This window comes from Phasianus colchicus, chromosome 5 (genome assembly GCF_987193195.1).
Source record: "Phasianus colchicus chromosome 5, bPhaCol1.hap1.1, whole genome shotgun sequence".
Taxonomy (NCBI): Eukaryota; Metazoa; Chordata; class Aves; order Galliformes; family Phasianidae; genus Phasianus; species Phasianus colchicus.
Window position 1 is genome coordinate 43361472 of NC_143440.1, and position 26914 is coordinate 43388385.

The 26914-nt window shown below is 35.5% G+C and overlaps 1 protein-coding gene across 3 annotated transcripts in view; it reads left to right on the forward strand.

The window, feature by feature from the left end:
- FLRT2 (fibronectin leucine rich transmembrane protein 2) overlaps window positions 1-23087 on the forward strand; it is a 61671-nt gene extending 38584 nt beyond the window's left edge. For 2 of the 3 annotated variants that reach the window (XM_090141478.1, XM_090141479.1), the window contains exon 2: window positions 14709-23087. In XM_090141478.1, the coding sequence (XP_089997604.1) occupies window positions 15138-17126 (1989 nt within the window). In that variant the 5' untranslated portion in view covers window positions 14709-15137 and the 3' untranslated portion in view covers window positions 17127-23087. The remainder of the gene's footprint in view (window positions 1-14708) is intronic. The other variant, XM_090141480.1, reaches the window with a different exon arrangement.
- Window positions 23088-26914: the final 3827 nt, after the last annotated feature.

Here is a 26914-nt window from a genome sequence, read left to right on the forward strand (position 1 = left end):
CCATTTCATTTTTGTCCTCACTTTAAAAACTCATGGCTTCAGAAGCAGAAAAGAAACTGAACTCTTCATTTTTATTTTTGTTGCATTTGGAATGCTTAGGAGTAAACAACACATTCTAATAGATGACATTGTTTGATAACTTTTGACTTAATATTTTACTTGTGCTTATTAGCAGCTATCCAGAAGTTCAAAATGCAGAATCTGATCTGCACTGATGACTTTTAAGATAACAAATAAATTACAAAATATTACTATTATTTCATTTCTGACTTGAATACTCTGCAAGTGTAAATGGGCAGGTCTATGTATGTTACATTTCATCAAATGATATCATAGAATCATAGAATCTTGGAAGACGCCTTAAAAATCAGCTAGTTCCAAACCCCGTGCTGTATGCAGAGGTGCCAGCCACTAAATCAGGCACTAGATCAGGCTGCCCAGGACCTTGAACATCTCCGGGGATGGAGCATTCACAGCCTGTGCCTCACCTGTCTCTGAGTAAAGAATTTCTTCCTAACATCTAACTTAAATCTCCCCTCCTTTAGTTTGAAGCCATTTTTCCATGTGTTATCACTATCTGTCCATATTAAAAGTTGGTCTCCCTGCTGATTGTAAGCTCCTTTCAAGTACTGGCTGGCCTCAGTGAGGTTTCCCTGGAGCCTTCTGTTCTCCAAGCTAAACAAACTCAGCTCTATCAGCTTGTTTTCAGAGGAGAGGTACACGAGCTCTCTGATCATCTTTGTGACCCTTCTCTGGACCTGCTCCAATAGCTCTGCATATTTCTTGTTCTGGGGATTCCTGACCTCAGTGCATTACTCCAGACTGGGCCTCATGAGAACAGGGTGATAGTCCTCTGCCTCTCCCTTCTGGCCATCCCTCCTGATGCAACCCAGGATACTGCTGGCCTTCTGGGCTGCAAGTGCATACTGCTGACTCATGTCCATCATTTTGTCCATCTGTATCCACAAATCTTTCTCTGCAAGTCTTTTCTGAAGGAGTTCTTCTCCCAGTCTGTGCACATACCTGGGATTGCCCCAACCCAAGTGCAGCACCTTATACTTGACCTTGCTGAACCCTAGTAAGTTCTCATGTGCCTACATTCTGAGCATGTCCAGATCACTCTGGATGGCATCTCTTCTTTCTATGGTGTCAACTGCACCTATCAGCTTGGTGTCATCCTCAAACTTTATGAGGATGCATTAGATCTCACTTCTTTACCACAAAGGGGGTAAAGAACACCATTTTCCTTGTACCTTTCCTCTCACCTTCTAGTTCTGACTATAAAGTGTGACTCATTAAAACAAGGAATTCCTAACTGTAACAAGAAATTCATAACTGAGACAAACTAGTGATCTAGCCAGCTCAATACTTTGTCTCTAGAATTGACAAGAAATTGTTGGAGCTGCTTTTTGCCATACTTAGCACACACTCAGCAGTGAACAGAACAACAGAGCACAGATGTTAGAAAATACATTCTCACCTCTTCTCTTTAAGATAACCTGGTTAAAAACATAATGTCCATGAAATTAATGAATTCATAATTCAACCTGCCACGTAGTTCTGTTATTACAGTCCTAATTTAAGTTTGCCATGTGTTGTCTAAGGAAGTACTTTGGTTTCTCTGTTTTAAATGGATATCTTACTAATTTCAATTAATTGCAGTGACTCCTGGCCTTGAAAACATTATTTTCATACAGGAATTTTCCTAATTCATTGCTAAGTCATTGTTGCACAGTGTGAGTTAGATACTTCTCAGCTTAAGACTGGTGCCTATGAATTTACAGCTAATTTGCAAAAGGTGCCTATGCAAGTCATCTTAAAATGATTTCATCACAGCCTAGCTCAGTAATTTATGGAAAGTGAATTCAGAAAGTGACCAGAACAGCCACAATAAATGTATTTAAACACTGAATGATTAGTCTGTCCTTATCTGTGCTTCGAAATTATTTGGTGATTAGTAAAAATAATGAACACCATTGCTTTGGCAAGTCTTTCGCTTTTTTATGAGCTTTACACAGAAGATTTGAGTAAAATACATTCTTTCTGGGGGGAGGAAGAAGTAATGCTTAAAATATTTGCAGTGAATGTGGAAACACTTTTTTTTTCCTTTTGGATATAAGATGGTTTTCTGCTTCACTGGAACAGAGAAGGGCAGTATCTCCCAAGAGGCTCAAAAGCCTTGAAGATAATTGCTGCCAGGGTGGGTTAGTTTAAGCCTCTCTTTGGATAGTGGCACTATCTTTCAGGATATATGGTATTAGGAAATGCAGTTCATTTTGATTGAGCTAGCAGGGAAAGGATTTCTAAAATAATGTCATACAGTAAACAAACTTCACTGCTCTGGGCTGACTCTTAAGAATCAGAAAGTCTGTTATCCGCTGGAATAGTTGTAACTTTCATGTTTTTGTCTTTCATTATTTTTGCACCACTATTTGAATTAAAGATAACTATTTACTATAATGGGTCAGAGAGGTCTAGGTAAGTCTGGAGTGAGGTGCCTGATAAATTTCTATCAAATCTAATCTGAAGTAGGGTGTGTGTGTGTGCACAATAGCTAGACTGTACCTCCTGCATAACAACACACAGATGAAGTAGCCCAAAGATAGAGGTGGAATAGAGAAATTTGGGTAATCAAAGCAGTATCTGTGGCCACTCCAGTTCTCTGCATCCTTATTCCAGACTGCTTATAAGACCCCAGTTTATATAATTGTTGTTATTATTATTTAATGCTTATTATGTTTATTATGCTTATTTTGATTTGTTTTGATTCCTCATCTGCTTCATAGTTATCCTTCTGCAAGTATATACTCAATATGAAAAGAAATGAGAGCCTGATGTCTGCTGTTATGTGTCTGATCAGTAGGATTATTCCTTGGCCATCACAGCTGATTTGCTTTTCACTTCCCTTATTTTATAGCTTTTATGCAAAAGGTTTGTGTAGAGATCATAACAGAATGTCAGAAGTAAAAGTGCTGAGAATACCAGGTACTGGATTTAGAACTTTTGCTGGTTTTATACCCTTCCTCAGTGGGCTTCAATAAATGTATTCCTCATTATCAAAACAAGGCAAAATTGGCAAAACTATACCTAGAGTATATAAAATTTTGGTGTAGAAATAGGTAAGAATCCTAAATTTCCCAAGTATGAGAAGATTCCTATCTCAGTTTTTGTCCAAGAAAAAAAATCAGTGAACTCCCAAATCTGTCAGCATATCTTCATATGAGGTCCATTGAAAGTACCTAGAGATCTACACAGCAAACATAAGAGTGCCTTCTTATTTGATTCATGCAGTGACCTGAATAGATAGAGTGCTCTGCAGACAGAAGACAACAATAATTGCATTTTTGAACAGGAATATTTTGCTGCATATGGAATAGCTTAAAAGTCTCTCTCTCTCTTTTTTTTTTTCTTTTTTCCCCACTTTGTCCTTCTGGCTCTTCCTTGAGTATCTTCCTAGACTCATTTGTGATGTCTAGTTTTGTGTAAGCACAAAATACTGATAATAATACTTCTGTGATACCTTCCAACAATGATTATGCTGAACAGTAGTAGCACAAGAGACACTGGTGGAGCCTGTTTGCCTGAAGTGCTTTGGCACATGTCATATGGAATTTGCTTTTGGGCTGAAGGCCAGCTCCAGGCTTCTGTACCTCTTTGGACCCACTTAAAAGCTATTAAGAGAGTTTAAGTAGTGTACAAGTCTCTTTGTTGGCTGTCTGCCCAAAGCTAAAAATCACCCACTGAGGAACATTAATGGGAGAGGACTCTTCTATCCACTCTTCTGCTGGTAGGTGTCATTTTTAAGGTCTGTTGAAAGTTTTTCTCACTGATCCAACTGCATACAGACCTCAAAGGCAAAGGGGAGAAGTGGAAAAACAGAGCAGAATGGCTTTCAGTGCTTTCTTCTAACTTTCTCAGGATTCCTTCAACATGAAGGCTTGGAATTTCCTAAGTAGCATAAGACCAGGAGTGCTTTAGTGCTTTTCATGTTTAAAAACATGGAAAAAAAAAAAAAAAAAAAACTGTTTAAAAAGTTATTAGAACATCTAGCTGCTTCTTCATAAACACATACAAATGGCAAACTCTTTCTGATTATTCAGTACATTCTGGAGAAAATTAGTTGCTCACTGGTAAATGTCTTTATCCTGTTTCCTCTCTACGTGGTTAGAGGACTTGTGATGATGTATAGCATATAAAACTATTCACACTGAATATCATCATGGTGAGGCAAAAAATAACTGGCTGGAAGAGCACATTTCCAGATTCTGGAAATAAGATGTCTACACAGCTCTGCTTTGTCTCTGTGCATCTCTGCTCCTTCAAGGAGTATAGCAGGAGGAAGATTGAGAAATGACTTTATTCACATCTGCAGATGTAAACATCATTTCTTCCTTTTCTTCCAAAGGAACTGAACTGCTGTTAGAAATTAAGGGCAGCTAATAGTTCCTTGGATGATGTAAACTGCTGCAACCAGTGTTTAAACATGTAATCTGTTCTTCTTCATCCTGCAGGAGCAATGCTCTTGCTGCCTGATATTGCCTTTACTTGTTATTTTGTTATCCCTTAAGACCTCTCATGATCTCCTGGTTTTAATTCAAAGACTTGGAATCATTGGGTGAGAAATGTCTATTTACTGTTTTGAGCTTGCACTTATTTATATTTTTACATTAAACTCAAGCTGCCCTGTGTTTCATTCTGTGCAGCTCATTTCTGCCTCTCTTTCTCAACTAACTTTCACGTTAAATGGGAAAACTTAATGACTGCCTCAGAAATGTAGTGTTACATGCTTTCACCAAACCAGAAAAAAGTGCCAAAATATATCTGCTCTCTGTTAAATCAAGATTTGAATTAACAGCCTCAATGCACTGAATTTTTTTATTCAAAAACCTATTATATTTTCTTTGTCCTTCTATGCCTCATGTGTTTATCTTAGAATATATGCTCAGCCATCAATACTGAAATGGAAAATAGGACCCTCTCACGGAAAACAGGGAGCATCATACAGAGTTAACAGAAATCTGAATGAAAGAAAGAAAAAAACTAAATGACAAAAAAAAAAAAAAAAAAAAAAAAAGATAATTTTTAAGTGGACTGAATCCTTGGTAAAGGACTATTCTAATGCTTCTGTCTTTCTTTCTCTCTGTACTCTAATGTAAATCATTGCTTTTACCAGTGCCTAGGTAAACAGTGGATTTTAAGAAAATGCCACTGCATGCTGAGTACTTTTATACTGCTAGAAAATAGCTACTGGTATAACTATACTGATTTGTATTGCTGAATTTTTATATTTATTTTTAATTCTGATTATATGTAAAAGCACAGTGTGTTTTTTATATGAAGTGCTCTAGAGACATTCTTGGAATAGTGAGAATATTGTTCTTGCTTCACCTTAGCATGCGGAAAATTGGACTGCTGAAAGAAGATAACAATCCCAGATACCCAGTTCCTTGTCAGGCACTGACGATGCTAAGACATTGTATAGTTGATGAATATTTCAGCTATTTAGCTGAATAGCTATTTCAGAGGCTTAATTGTACATTCTTTATCCATTGTTTTAATATTTTTTCCTTTTCCTATTAACTAGCTATCTGATGGCAATGGTTTAAAATTTTGTTTAATAACCTGCTGTTTGCGTATTACATGGACTGTGTCCTGTGAGCAAGATCTGCTCTCTAGCTGGGGACAGTCTTTTGTTCAGGGGTACATTCAGTGGTTAAATGGCTACACCATACGCATGACAGGTTCTCTTCAGTACAGAGGCAATTAGAGCAAGCAACTTTATTATTTTTAATAGCTCCTTAGCAGTGTTTATAGAGTATTTCTTAGTACTGTGAATGCGAGTAGCATGCAAAGCAATGGGAAAGGGAAGGAGAAATCTCCTGATTTTGTTGGAAGTATGTACATATAACACTTACATCTTTATTTATATTAGGGTACACAGAGGGTTGGGGGCAGATCATAAGATATGGCGGCCCATTCTCATTTTCCTAAGATTAAATGAATAGTACCCACAAGGTAATGTAACACCACACAATCTCATCACTGATGTAGCACCATGCAACTCATGTAAAATGTGTCAAGATGTTACCTCCACAGAAGCAATGTTTAGTAACTTAGGTCTCTAAAAGCAGCTTTTTCAAATTATCCAAAAACATTTTGTGAGGCTGACCACATATCTTTAGATAAAAGCAAACTTCTTGCTTCACAGTGTAGAATAATTTAAAGGTAGAGACCAATTTGCTTGCAAAGAAACAGCAGGTTGCCTTCATTTTTTCTTACTACAAAATGCATTATGCTAAACACAGCACGGAATGTTTGTGTTACAAAAGAGGAATTATTTAAAATTAGTTTAGTATTATTAGAGGTTTTGCTGTTGTTGTTATTTTTTTAACATATGTTAAAAAAAAATGTTTTTCTCACAGGAAGCTGTAATTCCTCTGGAAAAGGATCAAGAAAGCAAACAAGCAATTTCTTCTTTTCCTTTGACCATGCCAAGTAAAGCTGTCAAGAGGCAGATAATTCCACAGCTTTCATGGTTTTACTTTATGAATGCTTTCTTGAAATGAATTTTTGTCAAAGATTATCTTTTTGTATAAAGTCAAATTTCGACTCTTCTTCACTTTTTTCCCCCTCTCTCACTATGGTCACAAGTGATCAGAAAGCACTGGACATCAGACACATTTCTTATTGAAAATGTAATCAAAACTGACAAATCTCCATGAAACATACTGGGTTTCAGTGAAATCATATATTTTAATGAAAATGCATTTTGTTGAAATGTTCCAGATAGTTCCTCATGTAAGATTCTTTTCATCTGCCATTTTCAACTTTCTCAATCCAGCTTTATATCATCACATAATACATTGCTGAGTTTATGAAGTACTAGATGAGATTCATCAAAACTATTTCACCAAAGATATGAGATCAGGTCTTTGGAGATGAAGACTAAGGAATTAATTCTCCGTCATAGTAAATCAGTTGTTCTCACTTTTTAACAGGTTTGTCAAGTTTTGAACAGAGCATTAGACAGGTGAAAAATTAGACTAGACGTTGGGGGAAGGTTAATAAAGACATCAATAGCACTTTGCTAGTAGGTGCAAAATTCCATTTAATGTGAGTCCTGGAGGTAATCATATGTTCCTCTTTGCCCACTAGAGTTGAAATATCATGATAGTTACCACTGGTGTTAAATTTTCAACAAGCAGCTATTTTATAATGAATGCACGCATATTTTCTCCTAAGCATATGCTTAGGTTATCAGTGACTTTTGGGCAACCTTCATGTCCTAAAATACTCAAAATCTTATGTTAGTTAAAAAGCTGGAGTTCTGCACATTTCTTTCTCCCTTATGATGAAGTCCTACATGCCTGTGATGGCAAAGATTTTTGTTTTGATATGCCATTTGAGTCCTCATTAACTTTTCCTCTGGTAGCTACTACTGGCTGAAATAACTGCTTTTGATGATTCTTACATTAGATTTCAGAACTCAAGAGGCAGTTTTCCATTTCTAGAACTCCCCTTCCAGTTCTGCCAGAAGCTGAAACATTTAATAGCAAAAGTCTGTTAAGATTAATCCATGCAGACAGACATTCAGATTAAACTAGGTGGTACAACAAACTGAAAGATAAATTTCAGTGGATAGCACCACAGTGTCCTCTTGCAACAGGAAGTGTACTTTCTTTGATATTTGCTATTAGATGTTCTCTAGCATTTAATTTCTGAAATTGAAATAGATTTTTTTTATTATTATTTCCAAATATAGTAGTATACTCTGATTTCATTGACTATGAAAAAGATTGTATTGATTTATAGGTCTTCTGTTCACACGAGCAGAGATGAGTTTTTTCTTTTGGAATGGAAATATGGATGTTTCAGGGCTCAGAGTCTGCAGTAGCTGTTATTTAATTAATTGTCACAGGCAATGCAGTCTTGACAAAGTTACACAACATCAAATTTTGTGAATAATGTTCTTCTCTCACAAATAAATAACTAGTGAATTAAACATAGAAACAAAAATATATTAGTCTAGGCAGGCAGCAATCTCCATGTCTGAACTTATGCACTTCATTATCCGCTTTTGGACAAGTACACTAAATTGAGTACTTGAGTACTCAGATATTTGGCAAAGCATAGTCTGATGGGATGAAGGGCAGCCTTGACTTGAAACCTTTAGATTATTGTTCTTGTAGCTACTTCAGTTTTCCTTCCAGGTATAAAGTGACCGCTCCAGGTGGTCCAGAAGCTTGTTCTGTATTTTGACCTCCTCATTTCTGTGCAACAATTGCACTCTGTAGTACTTTCAGGCAAAGAGCAAGCCTGAACTATAAAGGAAATAAAATTCTTACTTGGAACAATGCTCACTAATAGAACACATAAATAATAATTTTCCCACAGTTCTATAGAGATCAAATGATTATCACTCATGCAGCAATGAGGCTGTCAATCTAACAATCTAGTCAGACTTCTATTAGTGAAGAGAAGTTGTATTACTTGGAGGTGGGAATGGACAAAGTAGGTGGGAAAAAAGTTTCATATTTATCTTTTTTCTTTCTTTTTTTTTTTTTGAATGAATGAATGAATGAACAGAAAGTAGAGTATTCTACTACCTTAGCTTTTCTTCCTAGAGAACAGGAATTGGGGTCTGTCAGATTCCTGTTGACTGGTGAGAATCATTATTTGACTCACATTTCTAAATGCAAAGCTTTTGTTGCTGATAATGTCATGCCTTTTAAATAACTTCATGAAGCATGCATCCTTCTGGAAAATACATCTGCTTAATAATTTGCAGAAATGTCTCTACTTAGTCAAATCCAAATTCACTTCACTTGCCTCCAGAAGGCTGCTTGATCTGAGATTCTGAAAGTAGCTGTAAGAGCAAAATGGCAGGCAAAAACAGAAATGTCCTGATCAAGGCAGAGAAGAATACAAGGGAAGAGCTCATTGAGTATATTTGCTGAATCATTCTTATGACAGTACTGCAAAGGTAATAATGACTTCTTCTGCCAAAATCTGTCCACATAGACTTCATTGTGTTTTTAACTGTGTGCACAGACACTTTTTTCTTTCCAGTACTGGCTACTGACACTATCCTGATATCAATATTCATATAAAGAGAAGAGAGCAGTAGGGAGGATTTCTTGTCTTGACCTTCACCTCTTTTTCTTCCTCCTTACCTCTTCTTACATTATGCACGCTCCTAAATATGAAACAGCCACAGCAGCAAGCATGCAAAAAGGTTTCCCATAAAAGCACTTTAGTTTCTCAAGAAATAATGCCATTTTCTCTCTGCCTGTGATGAAAAGATTATAGCTCAATATTAAGGATTTTCAAATCCAAGTAACTCATAGAGAATCGTACACAGTAAACCTACAGTTTTGTCTCCTATTCAGTAAAAAAGTATAATGTTCATTCATGTATAGATGTGAACTCTACTTATATAGAAAAAAAAAAGATTTATCAGGTATTATTATGCAATTATCTTTGTTATCAAGTGTTAGAAATACAGAACATCTTTCTTAAGTGCTGGGTTCCAGAGAAATAGAATTATATTTCTTTTCTGGGTGTCATTTGATTCCAGACATAATAGCCTTGCACTTACTGTGTAAGGTAATTATGCAGAGTAAGATTATGACTTGATTTTGATATTGGTCTATGGAAAAGCAAAGAAAATTTATGCCAAATGGTTTTGTGTTTAATAGTATTCACAGTCTGGTGATAGTGAAAAGGATAGACTATCTGGTTTTGGTTTTACTTTGTTTTTGATTTATGTTAAGTTTGGCTTTTTTTTTTTTTTTTTTTTTTTTTTAATTTATAGCATTCAGGTTCAGATAAATGGATAAGCTGTTAGGAAAAACAATCCTATGTGGTTAGATTATATAAAAAAAATATATCCAGGTCCCCAGGAACTGCTCTTAATTATTTTTAGGATTCCTTGAAGGATGGAGTAGTTAACATTGTTATTTTTTACTCCTTCTAAAAAATTAATAGCCTTTCTGTACAACATGCAGACTACCTCATTTCAGGAAAACAGCAAGACTCCTGTGCTTGTAATGTTGGACTGTAAGTATATATATGCTGATTGTATTCCACAAGCTGTTCTTCCTCCTTGATTCCTGTGCTTGTTTACTCCTCCCTGAACCTCAGAAGGTTCTGAGGCAGCCACAGAGGTTTGACTACTGCATCTGGGACTGCACGCTTGGAGGTCTGCAGCATGAAAAGTGGTGAAGGTTGCCCTTTGGCCATTTGGAAGATTTATTGGACACTGTAGACCCAGCCATTGAAGTAGTGCTGGTGAGCAAGATAGGAGAGAGATCTATAAAATACCTGCTAGTGAGATATTAGGTTTTATTCCTACGTATTACAAGTTTGTAACTTGGTAGTATTTTCAGTAATATATTTTAATTATTGAAACACGAATATTTATTGAAGCTAAATTGCATGGCCTATGCAAAGCAGGATGACTGAAGCTTGAAATTATGTGGATGCTCCTCAGCAGTGAAGGGGAGACTAAAAAAACTTTCACCGTTACAACTTCCAGCCAGATGTTTCAGCCTTTTTAATAACTTTAATCAAAGTATGTGAAAGAAGCAGTTCAGTCTTGAAAAAATCAAATTTGAAATTTTTATCCAACACTCAAAGCTAGATATTAATTATGCCAAAAGAAAATTAAAATAAAGCCGGTTTGAGATGACAATGAGATAAAAACATTCCTCAGAAACTTCTAAGATGTAAAAAGGAACATTTTCATTGATGTCAGGTACTCAGATCATTAAGCCAAATTTTCAGACATGGCCACCTAAAATGAGTACGTATGCTCTAATTTATCTCAGTACACCTCACTCAACTTCTGTATTTCCTGTTAGGATTTAATGTCCTGGTTGCAGTAAGATGGGAAATGTCCTAGAAACTTTAAATGTCTTGTGCTCCAAGGAGGATGCAGTGGGAAATAATAGATATTAAGTGTACATGATAAAGAAATGGGAAAAAAAAATAAAATCAAGATGATGAGCAGATGTGTTATTACTGCTTGTTGATTTAAAAAAAAATAAAATGTTAACCGCAATGTATTCTTTTACCCTTATCCTCTCTTCCCAGCTTGATTTTTAGAATTTGCTGTCTTCACACTAAACAAGCTACTAACAATTTACAGTTTCTGACTTTAATTTATCTACTTCCCTAATTCTGCCTCTGCAAATAACCAATTCATTTATGGACAGACTCAGTTAAGATCTTCTAAGAATACTGAAAATACAGATTTTGCTTCAGAAAGCCAACATTACAGAGATGGGGAGAAAGCACAATTATTTTACCTGCTCTCAGTGTTGATGATTAGCCAAAAACAACTTTTCCAGCCTTCTGGAATTTGTCTTAGATATTTTTCCTTCCAGGAATTTCATTTTCAAATCAAGAATGTTGCTCAAATCTGTTTGGTTTTTTTTACATCTTTGGGATGGAAAATTCTAATGCAGGGACATAACTCAATTTGCATTTGGGTTCTTGAGATCAGCTGAAATATTCTGCTCTTGCAACTGTTACAACCACTATGAATTATTATTAAAAAGTTGTAGAAGAATACTGAAGTAAAGTCTTTCCAAAATAATTTATTTAAGCACATTCACTTGTATATTTTCTTCCTTACTGCTTCCCTCTGTTACACCACAGTCAACTCTGAAGTCATAAATATCTGATTAGATTTGTCCTTGTGCTCTTGCTTAATACAATCAAGAGTAGCTGCCTGAGTGACCGCATATTTTCTGTGCTGTGAGTTTCATCGTCTCAGCATACTAGTTTCCACTATGCTAGTTGGAATTTGGGATAGTGCCATTAATAAAAGGACTCCATTTCACAGAATTGTAGAATTATTGAGGTTGGAAAAAACCACTAAGATCATGTAGTCCAAGCATTCACCTACCACCAATATTGTCCACCAATCCATGTATTTCTTGTAGTGAGGGGCCCAAAACTGAACACCCTACTTGAGGTGCAAGTGAGTACAGGGGGATGATCACCTCCCTGGTCCTGCTGGTCCTGCTTGCTACACTATTTCTGATACACATTAGGATGTCATTGGCCTTCTTGGCCAACCTGGACACACTGCTGGTCATGTTCAGCTGAGTGTCACACAGATCATAGAATCATAGAATCTATAGAGTTGGAAGAGACCTTTAGAGGTCATCTAGTCCAAATCCCAACACCAGTAGTGTAGTCAACCAGCAACAGTAGTGTAAGAGAAGCAGAAAAGTTTTAAAAGATTTCTGAGTGCAAAATCACTGTAACCATAAAAAGGAGGGGAATTCCAGAGTGTCACCTTCCAAAGTGCTGCTGTGGTTAAGTGACCATACAGTCAAAATTCTTTTACTTTTAATATACGATGGGAAGCACTGCATGATTTGACCCAATTTACTAAAATTTTTACTGAAATCTTTGATTTAGAAGCCACATTTACCAAGCAGAGAGGCACTTTAGGGAGAGCCCTAGAGTAAGGTGAATGTATAGGCACATATTAATACAATATTCTCACCTCAGGAGATCTCCAGCGTATCAGGAGCTGCAGCTGACTGTGGCTGCATGCCCTCAACTTGGCTTCCTATCATAGCTGAGTGTCAGAAAAGTCTATTCAACAATCATATTTGTGATCAAAACAGAACTAAATATAATGTATTTATTCTTGTGGGAGGTGCAAATTGTCTCTGATGACAGAAAGAGAGTGAGAACCATTATTATTCTGTGCAGTTCCATGCATCTCAGAGGAGGCTCTTCTGCACATTCTTTCTTATTTTGGAAAGATAATGGCAGGACTGATCAGAGCAGTATGAACTAGATGGGAGACAGGACATATTAGAGACAGATAAACTGTCACACCTAGGATCATATTAGGATGTAATCCTGCTACAGAATCACAAGTTCTTATGTGATTAAAAAGAAAACACTTTTCACTTAAAAAATAGAAAACACTCTTCAGTAGGGAACCTGCTTTGGCAGGAGGGTTGGACTCGATGATCTCTGAAGGTCCCTTCCAACCCCTATGATACTGTGATTCTGTGATTCACCAAAATATACCAGTGAGAGATAAATCTTTGAATAGTGATGTAGATAATCTTACCATTTCAAGAATAGGACAGCATGCATTATGGTACATTTATTAGGCATAGATATAATGGTGAAATAGAGGACTTTTCAGGGCCTCAGTTTTTATCTCTATCTGTTCCAGACATGAGGCTGATATCTAATGATATTCCAAATAAGTACGGCAATCTACAAATGCAAGATTGCAGGGCTATAAGATTTTGACTCCTAAAGAGATTTTCTGCACTTACAGTCCCATGTAGTTTTTGGGATATGTTATAAACTGTACAGCTGTAACAGAAAGACAAGCTTTCGTGTACTCCTGAATTACATTTCTTGTACTGCTGAAAAAAAAATGGATGATGCTTAGTCTGTTTAAATAAAGGAAAAATAAATTTTAAAGATGATTTCTGTTCAACTTAAATCGCAGCGAATGAACTTTGAGTTTGATCAAAAAATCTGGGAAATTATTTTGTTCGGGTAATTGCAATGGAAGACACTGAGATCTACAATACTTATTTATATCCTCTATTTTGGGTAATAAAATAAATGTCTTATGTTTCATAATTTTATACATAGTTATACTTTTTTATATTTTATATTTTATACTATAGCATCCAATGCATTATCTTCCTTTTCATGTTTTAAAGTGTTGAAGTTTTTAGTAAGAGATGTGAATGACAAATAGTATCTGAGAAGATTTAAGTTAAAAGTATTCTTAAAAGCTGAAAATATAAACTCATCTACATGATAACTAACACTTTTTTTAAAATTTATTAAGCCATTCACCAACTACTATGTAGCAGAATTAAAGGAAGTATCTAACCTTTATGGTTTCAGAAAAGGTGTTCTTTAGAAAAACTGTTGTTTTCTGAACTGATATCCTAAAACAATAACTGAGCAGATGTGAGCCAGTTTCATTTAGTGGAATGCTAATTCTGAAGTCTGTTGACAGCGCAGTTTACATAGGTAACAATATCAAGATGATAGCTTTAACAAATATATGCCTTACAGCAGAGTATCTTCTACTTGTAGATTATCATATTTTTTAGAAGACTCCCCTCATACATAGCTAATTTGCTGTAGTGAGGTGCAATAATCTGGCAGTGTACATTAAAACTGAATGAGAAAATACATAAGGGCACTATGGAAATGGAAGCAGAATGTTCCAGATTCTGATAGGAAATAAAAAAATGCAGAGTGTGTTTAAGTAGTATGGTCTAGAGTCTAGTCTGTCAAGCATCAGTGAATAGGGCTCATTGGAGTTCTGTAAAATAAAAAAGGAGTTAAGACAAAAAAGTAAAATCTTTAAGTTTTAGAGCTTGAAATTCTGTGAGAAGACAAAGACTGGAGATACAATATGCAAGCAGAAGTGATAGTTCTAACCTTCACTGAAGTCACTGAAAGTCTTTCAATCATTAGAGTGACTTTGCATCTAATCTATTTCAAGACTACATAACAGTAATAGTAAGATAATGTTTAATATTAATACCTTTCTTTTTCTTTTTTTCTTTTTTTTTTTTTTAAAAAAAGAAGGCCATAAAGAGCCTTAAGCCACAGTCTTAGAATAGTCTTCCAAAGGACTTAATCTTCCCTATTAAACATGTTATAGTATTAATTTTTTTTCTTCTTTTATTTAACAGGCAGGCCAGATCCAGCTGATAGCTGTTATGAGGACTTTGCTGACTTCAGAAAGCTGAGCATAACATCAACAGAGTTCAATGAAAGGAAATAATATCACTCCAAGCAACTTGTACACAGACAGCTTTCAGTAGCTTTAAATTAACTGGTTGCTCAACTACAAGGACACAGCTATTGTTTCTTTCGGCACACATGAAGGAAAGCAACAAGATTTGTAACCCTGGCTAATAGGACTGTGGCTTTCTTATCAAAAGTAGGAGGTGGGCCAACTGTAAAATGATTATTTTATACTTAGGCTGAAGGACTTTATCTCTGCTTGAACACTGGACATAAACTGAAGCCAGTTTTAATGATCTGAGATTTTGCTACTTGTCCTTTATTATTGTTATTAGCTCTTTAACACTTTGATACTTTATTTCTTTAAATTGGAAATGGGTTCCTGGACTAGAATGTGGCCCTCAGACTGGGCTGTTCTCATGAAATCATGGCTTATCTTTTCCCTGGGGCTCTACATGCAGGTCTCCAAAACTTTGGCCTGTCCAAAAGTGTGCCGCTGTGACCGAAACTTTGTCTACTGTAATGAGCGAAGCTTGACCTCAGTGCCTCTTGGGATACCAGAGGGTGTAACCGTCCTCTACCTCCATAATAACCAAATAAATAATGCTGGATTTCCTGCAGAATTGCACAATGTCCAGTCTGTGCACACAGTCTATCTTTATGGCAACCAATTGGATGAATTCCCAATGAACCTGCCCAAAAATGTCAGGGTTCTCCACTTGCAGGAAAACAACATTCAGACCATTTCTCGGGCTGCACTTGCTCAGCTCTTAAAGCTGGAAGAACTGCACCTGGATGACAACTCCATCTCCACTGTTGGAGTTGAGGATGGGGCGTTCCGGGAAGCCATCAGCCTCAAGCTTCTGTTCTTGTCCAAGAATCACTTAAGCAGTGTACCAGTAGGCCTTCCAGTGGACTTACAAGAACTTCGAGTAGATGAAAACCGAATTGCTGTCATTTCGGACTTGGCCTTCCAGAATCTTACAGGTTTGGAACGTCTGATTCTGGATGGCAATCTGCTTACTAATAAAGGCATAGCTGAAGGCACTTTTAGCCACCTCTCCAAGCTCAAGGAATTCTCTATAGTGCGTAATTCACTGACCCATCCTCCTTCTGATCTTCCAGGTACACATCTGCTAAGGCTCTACTTGCAAGACAACCAGATAACCCATATACCACTTACAGCCTTCTCAAATCTTCACAAACTGGAGCGTCTTGATATTTCCAACAATCAGCTTCGTATGTTGGTAAAGGGTGTCTTTGATGATCTCCACAACCTGAGGCAACTCACTGTAAGGAATAATCCCTGGTTGTGTGACTGCAGTATTAAGTGGGTCACTGAATGGCTCAAGTTTATTCCCTCTTCCATCAATGTACGGGGTTTTATGTGCCAGGGACCAGAGCAGGTCCGAGGTATGGCAGTCAGGGAGCTTAATATGAATATGCTGTCATGCCCCACCACCACCCCGGGTATGTCACTTATCATCACCCCAGTCCCAGCTACAGCCAAGCCAACTACATTAGTTCCCTCCTCATCAGTTCCTCCCCCAAGTACTAAGTATAGTCCTCTGACTCCTATCATAGTCACACTTCCCACTGTGCCTGACAGGGAAGACAGAGAAAGGGTAACACCTCCTATATCTGAGCGAATTCAACTCTCTATCCATTTTGTGAATGATACTTGCATCCAAGTTAACTGGATATCTCTTTTTACTGTGATGGCATATAAACTCACATGGGTTAAAATGGGCCATAGTCTGGTAGGAGGAATTGTTCAGGAACGAATAGTTAGTGGTGAGAAACAACACTTAAGCTTGGTAAATCTGGAGCCCAAATCCACCTATCGGATTTGCTTGGTTCCTCTGGATGCTTATAATAATTACCGAACTGGAGAAGACACTGTCTGTTCAGAAGCCACAACAAAGGCTTCCTTTTCAAACAATGGCAGCAACATTCCCTCCAGCCATGAGCAGACAACTTCTCAGAACCTGGGCTCCCCATTTCTGCTTGCAGGTTTAATTGGGGGTGCAGTGATATTTGTGCTCGTGGTCCTGCTCAGCATTTTTTGCTGGCACATGCACAAAAAAGGGCGTTACACCTCCCAGAAGTGGAAATACAATCGAGGCCGTCGGAAAGATGACTACTGTGAGGCAGGGACCAAGAAGGACAACTCCATCCTGGAAATGACGGAAACCAGCTTCCAGATTGTGTCCTTAAATAATGATCAGCTCCTTAAAGGAGATTTCAGACTGCAGCCCATTTATACCCCAAATGGGGGCATTAACTACACAGACTGCCACATCCCTAACAACATACGATACTGCAATAGCAATGTCTCAGACCTGGAGCACTGTCATACGTGATAGTGAGGGGAGATGGGGGTGTCAAGGATAAAGAGAAAAAAACTCTGGAGAAAGTAACCCTCACAACAATGAAAAAATTACATTTGATAAATGTTACACAGATGCATTTATGCATTTGAATACTCTGTAATTTATACGGTGTACTATATAATGGGATTTAAAAAGTGCTATCTTTTCTATTTCAAGTCAATTGCAAATGGTTTTGTAACTCTTTGCTTTTTAAATCTTAAAAAAAATATTGCTAAGTACTGTACAGGGTTGTACAATAAGAACCCAGTGTCATGGCAAAGGAAAGAATGATTCATTCTTCAAACATTAACCACTTTGCTGTCGAAGCTGTCTGAGGGATGTAAGTTCCTAGGTGTCCTGTAATACAGGAAAATAAGTGCATATTAAAGCAGGGTTACTAGGAACAGCCAAAAGCAATTCAGATAAAATGGGTAAAACCCATTTGGCTCAAATCCAGCAGTTGTTGTTGCGTTTCAAACAATTTGAAATATTTCCGTTCCCCTTTGTCAGTTATATATTTCCTACCTCCAACTTAAAGCTGGAGTTCTGACTGCTACCAAAAGGCTACTTGTTATTTGATTAGATTTCCCTAGTATACTTGGAAAGGTAGACAGAACTCAGTGTCAAACTTGAAGTGACCTTGATTTCTATTTGCAAAAGCTATTTCGAAAATGTCCCCCAATGCCATGCATTTTTATGTTACAAATGGTTCCTGCCTTTCATTATGATTAAGAAGCTTCACGACTTCTTTAACCCTTCTCAGTGGGAGATGAAGGTTGTCAGCATGTAAGAGATACATGTAAGAGAGTTGTCATTAGATTACACCTCTCATTAATAGAGCAGTATTTGTTGACACAGCATGTTCAGGTAAAACCTGAACAAGGGAAATTCTAAGTGCTCCCAACTCTTTGGTATTCATGTAGAATTTACAGTCTAAAAGTGGAAATTGCTGAGAACATGTTGCAAAACATAATGTCAATGGAAAGATTGCCATTGACTTTTATGGTTCAAGCTCTGTGTGATTTTGCAGTTTGAGTTACAATCAGTATGAAGTAAGAAAAAGATAAAAACAATCGACAAAAAGAAAAATAATCATGAAAGATCTTTCTAACTTTTTAAAAATTCATTACTGAAGACCTCTGGGCCTATTGTGAACTGAAATATGTACAGCAGGGAAAATCATGAATAAATTCAGGGTTGGTTTTTTTTTCCCCATTCAGGTGAACTGAGATAGATATTAATTGAGAAATTTTGAGAGCACAAGTACACTGCTTCTCCAAATTACCCTTCTTGTATCTTAAGCTTTTAAAATTTTCCACAAAGATCTGTATTTGAAAATCAGCAGGTGGACTTGGAATTTGTTCCTTAGTTCCCTCAAATTCTTTACCTGGAATCACTTCTGAGTGATGCATTATGTGAAGCATCAAGCTTGTATGAAAATTATGATGCTGCTCTCAAAATTAGACTATGTTTCAACAGCTCCGACTAACTCCACTGACTCTATGACTGCCAAGAGCTCTGGATTTTTTGCCAACCCACTGGTAGAATTTTTCCTTTCCTTTCCTTTCCTTTCCTTTCCTTTCCTTTCCTTTCCTTTCCTTTCCTTTCCTTTCCTTTCCTTTCCTTTCCTTTCCTTTCCTTTCCTTGCCTTGCCTTGCCTTGCCTTGCCTTGCCTTGCCTTGCCTTGCCTTGCCTTGCCTTGCCTTGCCTTGCCTTGCCTTGCCCTTGCCCTTGCCCTTGCCCTTGCCCTTGCCCTTGCCCTTGCCCTTTTCTCTTTCCTGTTCCTTTTTTTTTTTTTTTAATGTAACTTAATTTCTCCTGAGCTTGGGGACAAGGATAAATTCACAGCTAGGAGAAGAAAGAAGTAATTTTTTAAAAATTTTTTGTTTAATGGAGTAGGGATCAAAAGAGAATTTTTTTTTGCAGTGACTATCTAGGGACAAAGAAGTGGATCAGAAGTAAAAGCTGGAGCACTTTTGCTGTGCAGTGCTTAGACTTTTAATTTTATGAGGCTGTTTATGTTGGGAGAGAGGGTTTTAATCCTTTCCTTTGCTCATTTCAGTCAGTCTGTTCTTAAAACCCAGCAGTCTATGAGTGTGCATTTTCTCAAATTCAAATTGGATGATAACATTCATTTTCTGCAAATGAAAAATGAATCCAGTTATGATCGATGGCAAAGTACAATCATTATATAAGGAACTGCATCCTCAACCTCACACCTTTTATAACTGCAGGTTGAAATTCCACTCTATATTCTGTTTATTTGCTATTTTCTCCAGCTATAACAGGTATTTTAGGCAACCTGTGTGCCTACTGTAATAGTAAAGTCACTGAAATTTTGCTGAATAAAAGGCTGCCATATGATTTCAAATGGTGTAATTCTAGATAGAAATGTCTATGCAAAGTCTTTTCTCTATGACCTATTTGCTCAAGATTATGATGAGAAGGTTGATACATTTGGTTTGTTTAATATGTTTTGGCTGCTGAAGCCCAAAAAACAAACTGTTGTGCTTCTGCACGCTTCCATTGCTGGACACATTGCCATGATGGACACATAAGAGTTTCAGATTAAGTAGACTGGGATTCTTACTGGGTGTGGATGTAGCATATAATTTCACTGAAATAACAAGCTGTAAGTTTGATTTCAAAAGGTATCTTTTGAATGTATGCTCGTGCTAGCCTTTCATACTTTGATGACTGATGCTAGAGGAATCTTTATCCTCCTTTTTGAACATCTTCTGTTGTAGGCCTCAGGATACTACAGTTTTAGGATGAGCTAGGCACCTTACTTGTAGCAAATTTCTTATTCAGGGAATTCAGCTTTCCTCTAAGTGAAAGATCACAGGTTCAAAATGAAGACAACAAATGTGGTTACTGTTCTAATAAGATAGAAATTGAAGACATTCATAAAATGTGTGGTTTGATCCCAGATGATGAAATGTATATATGTGTGCAGAGTATAACTGGCTTCCCTAGATAAAAAATCAAAGTAATATTAAAGATAGTGTAGTTTAAGCTTCTTTTCTGTTTGAAGATGAAAATATATAATGATAAGAGATACTGACAAATATTCTTTTCATTAAGTACACTTCAGAAAAAAATCAGAAAGCTGCTTACAACAAAATTCAAGGGTAGCCATGGGAGAACTACTTAAGCAAATTCACAGTTGTAGTCTTAATAATCTAAAAAGGCATACATTGAATTTGAAGAGTATTTCTTCCTATAGTAATTGCTTTCCAGATGCAGAACAATTCATGTATTTTAGCCTACAGCAGAGTTGGGGACTTTTCAAAGTGTAAGCCACACAGACAGACTTCATTTTTTATCATCTGGATAAGAATATTGAGGAGTTTTCATTAGATTTGGAAAAAAATAAAAAATAAAAAATCAGAGGTAAAAGAGGACAATGATCTTTTGGAGATACAAAGTTAAATATCAGTAACCTTTTTCCTTAGACTTGTGAAAATGGGGCCACCTTCACTTAGTAGAAATGTCTGACTACAGATGCTAGTTAAGGGAACTGTAGAACAGAAGTCCCAAATGTGTGCACATACAACTCATTAGAAACTCAAAAGTGATTAATCTTGACCTTTATTTGCAAGTGTTCATTGAATGTGGGGACAAATGAATGGTTACAGACATCATCTCACCTATCGTCCATTGTTAACTGCTAATAACTGACCTAAGTGTGCAGATAAGATTGATGAGTGGAATAAAAAGAAGTTTAAGTGAAATTATGTTAAACTGGTATCTCAACACAGCTTTGTTCAGTGCTACAGCTCCTTTTGAAGATTTATTTACAAATAGGTCCTTGTTTTCATAGATTCTGTCATTATAACAAATGTTCCTTGCATGTAGCTTGTTAGCAAAAAAAATCCCCCCAAAACAAACAAACAAACAAACAAAAAAAACCCACATCTGAAGAATGCATGAACTTTTGGTTAAAAAGTTTTTACTGGAAATTATTATTTAATTTCTTCATAAGAATATTTAGACATTGGTTTACTATTCACATTTTTTTTCTGTAAGCCAATAAAGAAATACAGTGAGTGTGATGTTAAAAAAAAATTAAATAGCTTATGCTATTTTGTACTAGAGTAGTTCAACTATATTTTTTCTCTCAGTCATTTTCTCTTTTTAAGAGAGAAAATTTCTTCCTCTAAGAAAAGTATTGATTTTGAAAAGGAAAATAACTTTATGCTTATTATATTGTTACGAAGTTAAGGGTCTACATAAGGCACTTTATTGATGATACTGAAAGGAAAATTGCCTCAGATTTTGACAGTGAAGTGGTTAATTCCCATCTATAGTACTTCTTCACCATAAATTATAACATGGAGATATTAATTTTTTTTTCTTTAGAGCATGAAAATAATTGTTTTACTCAGTGGGAAAACAAACAAATGACAAAAAAAAAAAAAAAAAAAAAAAAGGAAAAAAGAAAAAAAAAAGATATGAGTGCCAAACTCAGGCATTACTGGCTTTAAGTCTCATTAAATAATGCCTGGTGCTCTCTTCCACAGAGATAATTCTAGGAAGCTGATATGACCCCTTCCCTGAAGTCTGCTGAACCAGGCACTCTCTATCTCAAATGATAATACAGTCGGTATCAAACTATTTGGCATTAAACTTAAGTAAAGCATAGAATGCCTTGCTCTTTAATAGAACACTGACTAGTATTTCTTCTGCAAAACCAGTCCAAAAGTGATCTGACAAGCTTTTATTATACGGGAACTATCTAGGACTTGTGCCCAATGACAACTGACTGCTGATCCTCTCAGAAACAAGCCAGTAAATAAATTGCTATGATCACTTGGTCCCAGATATCTGAAAATGATCTTTCAAAAAACTGATTTTAACTGAGACATGCATACATAATTCTGTTCTGTGTATGGTATATTTTCTGTCTTTAACATAGAAAATTAGATGATTTGAAGTCTGCATTATCTGTTTTCTGCAATATGCCATGTTGCACGCATTGTTAATTTCAAAACCTCGCTATACACTATATATTATCTTGTTGACATATTCAGTAAAAAGTTATTTAAAAAAAAATAACATCAATCCTGCTGTATTTATATGAACAAGTTGATTAAGAATGTGAACATCTGAGAGGGGAAATAGAAAAACAAAAAATCTGTTCTTTCATTCCTGGAATATTTTTTCAAATGTTTTACTGTATGCCCATGCTTTTCAGATGCTAAAGGATGAATTTTTTTATCTTCCATCTGTTAAGTTAAATCATTCGTTACTTCCATTTCTCAGGTTTAATGGTTATAGGGTTATCTCATTTTGATATGCATATAAGAAATTGGTGTAAAGATCAGATTGTAATCCAGTATTTCCAATTAATGGGTACAGTTAAGCAACTATACACATCTATAACAAATAACTACATGTGGAAGCTAGGACCCATTATATGCATAGTCATTCGATAAACGCACTTGACATTCATCATTGACAGTCTTAAATCTGTATTTTACCTATTTATTCTTTCCTTGAAATGAAATGTGATTTTCTTTCCAATTCTCCCTTCAAAATTTTTCTTGAATTTTCGAAGTTTTTCAGACATAAGCCTTAATAAATTGTTGTATACCTTCTACCTAATATTTGGCAATATATGCAGCGTGTATAAAATTATGCTATAGGTACATGGGAAAGAATAGTTACATATACAGTAATTAAATTTTGACTTAGCCAGAACCTGAAATATTGAACGTTACAAGCTGTGTCGCTTTAGAGTTTAGGAATGTAACATTGACGAATGTTAAAATTCTTCTGTGAATTATCTCATTCTCTGTCTTAACCCTGAAAGACATGGAAAACTACCAATAGCTGCTGTACCATATGTCTACATGTACACCACTGCCTCCATCACTCACTACGATTCCTGAACTTGGTATTTCCTCTGAGCCAGACTGGTATCTAAATTATCTTTTCTTACCATGGGAAGGTGGAGAATAGAAGTAACAGAAATATTTTAGCACTGGTGGCCATTTAGGTATTAAAAAAAAAAAAAAAAAAAAAAAAAAAAGCAATGATTTTATATTCCCTTCTTCAAAAGAAAAAAAAAAAAGAAAAGTAGGGCAAAAAAAGACCACTGACTGCCTCATTAGTTAATATTTTAGTAGCCCACAGTAATATCTCTTAGTAGAGAACTATAATTATATATATTTACTTGTAAGCTCAGTTATCTGTGCTTTAGTTCCAAGGGTTTTCCCAAGGATTTAGCCTCAAGGAGCTCTCAAAGTAAGTACAAGGAAGAGTACTTTTCAATGATTTTCACTCAATATTCTTCAATATTTCACTTTAAAATGAATACTTCTATATAAGACAAGGAATGGCACCATAAGGAAAGGGTGTGTTGAGTCATAAAAGTATGAAATAAATATTTTTGTTCCACTTGAAACTCCACGGTCAGCGAAGACTCAAATGAAATGTGGTGACAATTTAACAATAATTTGCAATCTTAAAACAAGCTAGAACACTTATAGTGGAGTCCTGGCTCCAGTGATTTCAATTATAATCCAAATATATATAGTAATAAAGCATACATCAGAAAGATTATTAAAAACACCCAGTATGATTCACTATATACTGAGTGGTGTCCTCATATGAAATAACCAAGTAAAACAGTACGCCTAAGCTTGGTATCTGTTATGAAAAGGTAGTGGTGCAATGAAATGCAAATACTTCACAGAAACTGAGGTAAAATAGTAATATAAAACAGAGCAACAGTGTTCATTCCAAAGATACAGAATATATAAGCTTTTAAAATTCACAAAAACGTCACTGAGCGTGGCAAGAAGTTTTTTTACATACAAGTATGCATATTTTCTGCTTAGAACTCCATACATAGCATAACATATGTAACTGCAAAAATGCATGCATGAATTTGCATTGAAAGTTTTATTCATTAAAAGTTTATATTATAGATACACTTAGGGGCATCTCGTGTAGAGTAAGAACAGTCTTGACCCCGTGCACTGGTCTATTCAAATGTAGAAACCAGACAAAAGAACAAAAGTCTTGCTGATTACACTATACTGTTTTTCTAATTGTGGAATAACTTGAAGATGTATAAACTGTCATGGAAAATTCAACTAGAATTGGTGTGTTTACAGCTTTCACATTCTCTGCACAACAGCAAGTTGTTTCTGTGATGAATAATAGTCCAAGTCCTAAAGTGAATGTGACTATTCTTGAAAAGCACAATTGCAAGAAATATACAATGAAAATGTTGAATTCCTCAACTGAAATAATTATTTTAAGTCTTACAAATTTTGAGCAGATAATCACGCAGATAAATATATATATATATATTTTGTGATAGGTATTTGAAGAATATATTTAAAGAATGAAATGATGTAATTTTTATGCTTTGAAACAAATAGTTTCAAAGTATGAATGATAAATGAAAAACATTATTTTCTCTGAAGATGACATATAGTAGTAATGATGTACAGAAAACAGTAATATTCCTCTTTATTGACAATTTTTTGGACATGAGGAAAGACTCACATGCCCTTTCACATAATTTTATATTTCCTCTGCAATTTGTCAAACTTTTCAGATCAGATCCTCTTCTAATAAATATGCAATATTCCAAAACAAGTACATTCTCAGAAATGCCTACAGCCCCTTTAAATGAATAGATTCAAAAGAAATACAATAAAATTCCTATTTACAGGAAATTCACAATGCTTTCTCAAAACTTCAGTAGTATTTGAAAAGATGACTAACAAACTGGAATAGCTTTATATTTCTAGTTATAAGGCCTTCCAAATTTCTAACCCAGTCACCTCAAGTTAAAGCTTTGCTCTGGCCTTAAAATCACATTATTTAAATGACAGCCTTGTAAGGCCAATCTTGTCTGTCTTCACAAACTGGTTTGTGCACTCACAGTTCAGAAACCAATGTGTAATTCATAGTTCTCTGACTTACAATGCAAATGTTAAGAATTAAAGAAACATTAAGAAAATTCGAGAGTTGGTGTGAAGTCAAATACTGTAGTACATTTTAATGCATATGTAATTTCTTCAAGCAGAGTGTTAGTGTTTCTTTGTAGGTAAGGACTGCAAAAAAAAAAAAAAAAAAATAGTATATATATATATATACATATATACATGCACATTAACTCTACTGTTTTTCAAAAAAAATTTCTCACCAATACTAGCCACTACTCTTAGCTGCTGAAAAGCATGTATGACTTAGAAAAATAAATACATGGAGAAAGGGGAGATATTCCAAATTATCATAGTAACTCTAATATGTAATTGAGTACTTAAGAAAAAATCTTAAAGGTATTAAAACATTTCTTATTAAATATCCCTACTAAGCATGCATTTTATTTGTTATTCATAAACAATAAGTCTACTCAGCTTTTCACTTACATTTTCATTGTGTATCTTGAAGACAATCATTTCTTTTTTTGCCTGATTACAGGGAGTAATATCAGGTTCATGGTTTTCTCAGATCTAATTGGTCGTGATGTTTGTTTGGAGAGCTCCCCATGCACTGAAATACTTTGTCATCTGTGAAAATTTTGAGGAATAGTCTATTGTCTTTATGTGATACCCGCTTTCATGGCAAATTTATAGTTAACTATAATTCTATATCTTTCTGCTTTGGTTTTGGCATTCTTCTGTATGAGTCAAAATTAAGAACAAGTGGAAAATGGAATAGAGTCATTAGAGCAAGTAAAATGTATTTCTGTAAATGTTATAGCAACAGTCTTTCTAGCAAAAAAATTAAAATGTAAGAAGATCAAGTTAAGGAAAAAAAATTAAAAGAGTTTTTCTATAAATTTTAGGTTAAATTCATTATTTTTCAGTATTTTGTTACAGCTAGAAAGTTTTGCTCTGAAATCTGAGTAATCTAGGATTTGTGGCTATAGGAATTTTATGTCTGTAGGTTCGGTTATTACAGACTATTACCAGTAACTGCACAAAGAGAATGGGACCAATATTTCTTCTTCCTCAATCAGATACAACAGATTGGCATCCGAGTTAAGTCAGCTGGTTCACTTAGATGTCTCTCAGAAAACTAAGTGTCCTGAAAAGGAAGGAAACAACTGGAGTCTTATCATTTTTCCTTGCTGACTCAAGAAGATGGCAGAGTGGAGCTGAAACATTTCATGAGAGGATGCAGGAAATTACAGATCATCTTCAACATTATGCAGGATCTTTTTTTTGTACAGTATCCCATGAAGGTACCTTCACTTCATCCTCTTGGAGGCCTGTAACAGGGCCTATCAAAGCAGGGAAGGATCTGAGTTTTACCTTTTTTTTGAAGTCTTTTAATTATCATTGCCTATAAGTTCTGGATTCAGACTATAAAATATACAGATGTACCAAGCCTACAACTTCCCTTGTCTTAATGTCGTTTTTACTATACCATGTCAAATTTTTTTCTAGCATGATTGGCTTATAGGATAGATCACTGCTTGCTGACTCACAAGATAACAACATTTAAAACTGTTTGTATTTAAGACTTAAAAAAGAAGAAAAAGGAAAAAAAAAATGAAAACCTGTTTTTCAATCCAGGGATTTGCCCTTTATCTTACAACTGCAACACTCAAAATTTTTGCACATATGTTAAAATATGCACACAAACATACATACAAGCACTCTATTTTATGTATTATTTAGATACACAGACATAAACATAAAAACATATACATGCATATGCTATGTATATCTGTGTATCTGTGTATAAATACAAATTGGTTTATGTTAAACCCTGTACTGATCTTTTGTTCTGGATATGTGCCTTATTTC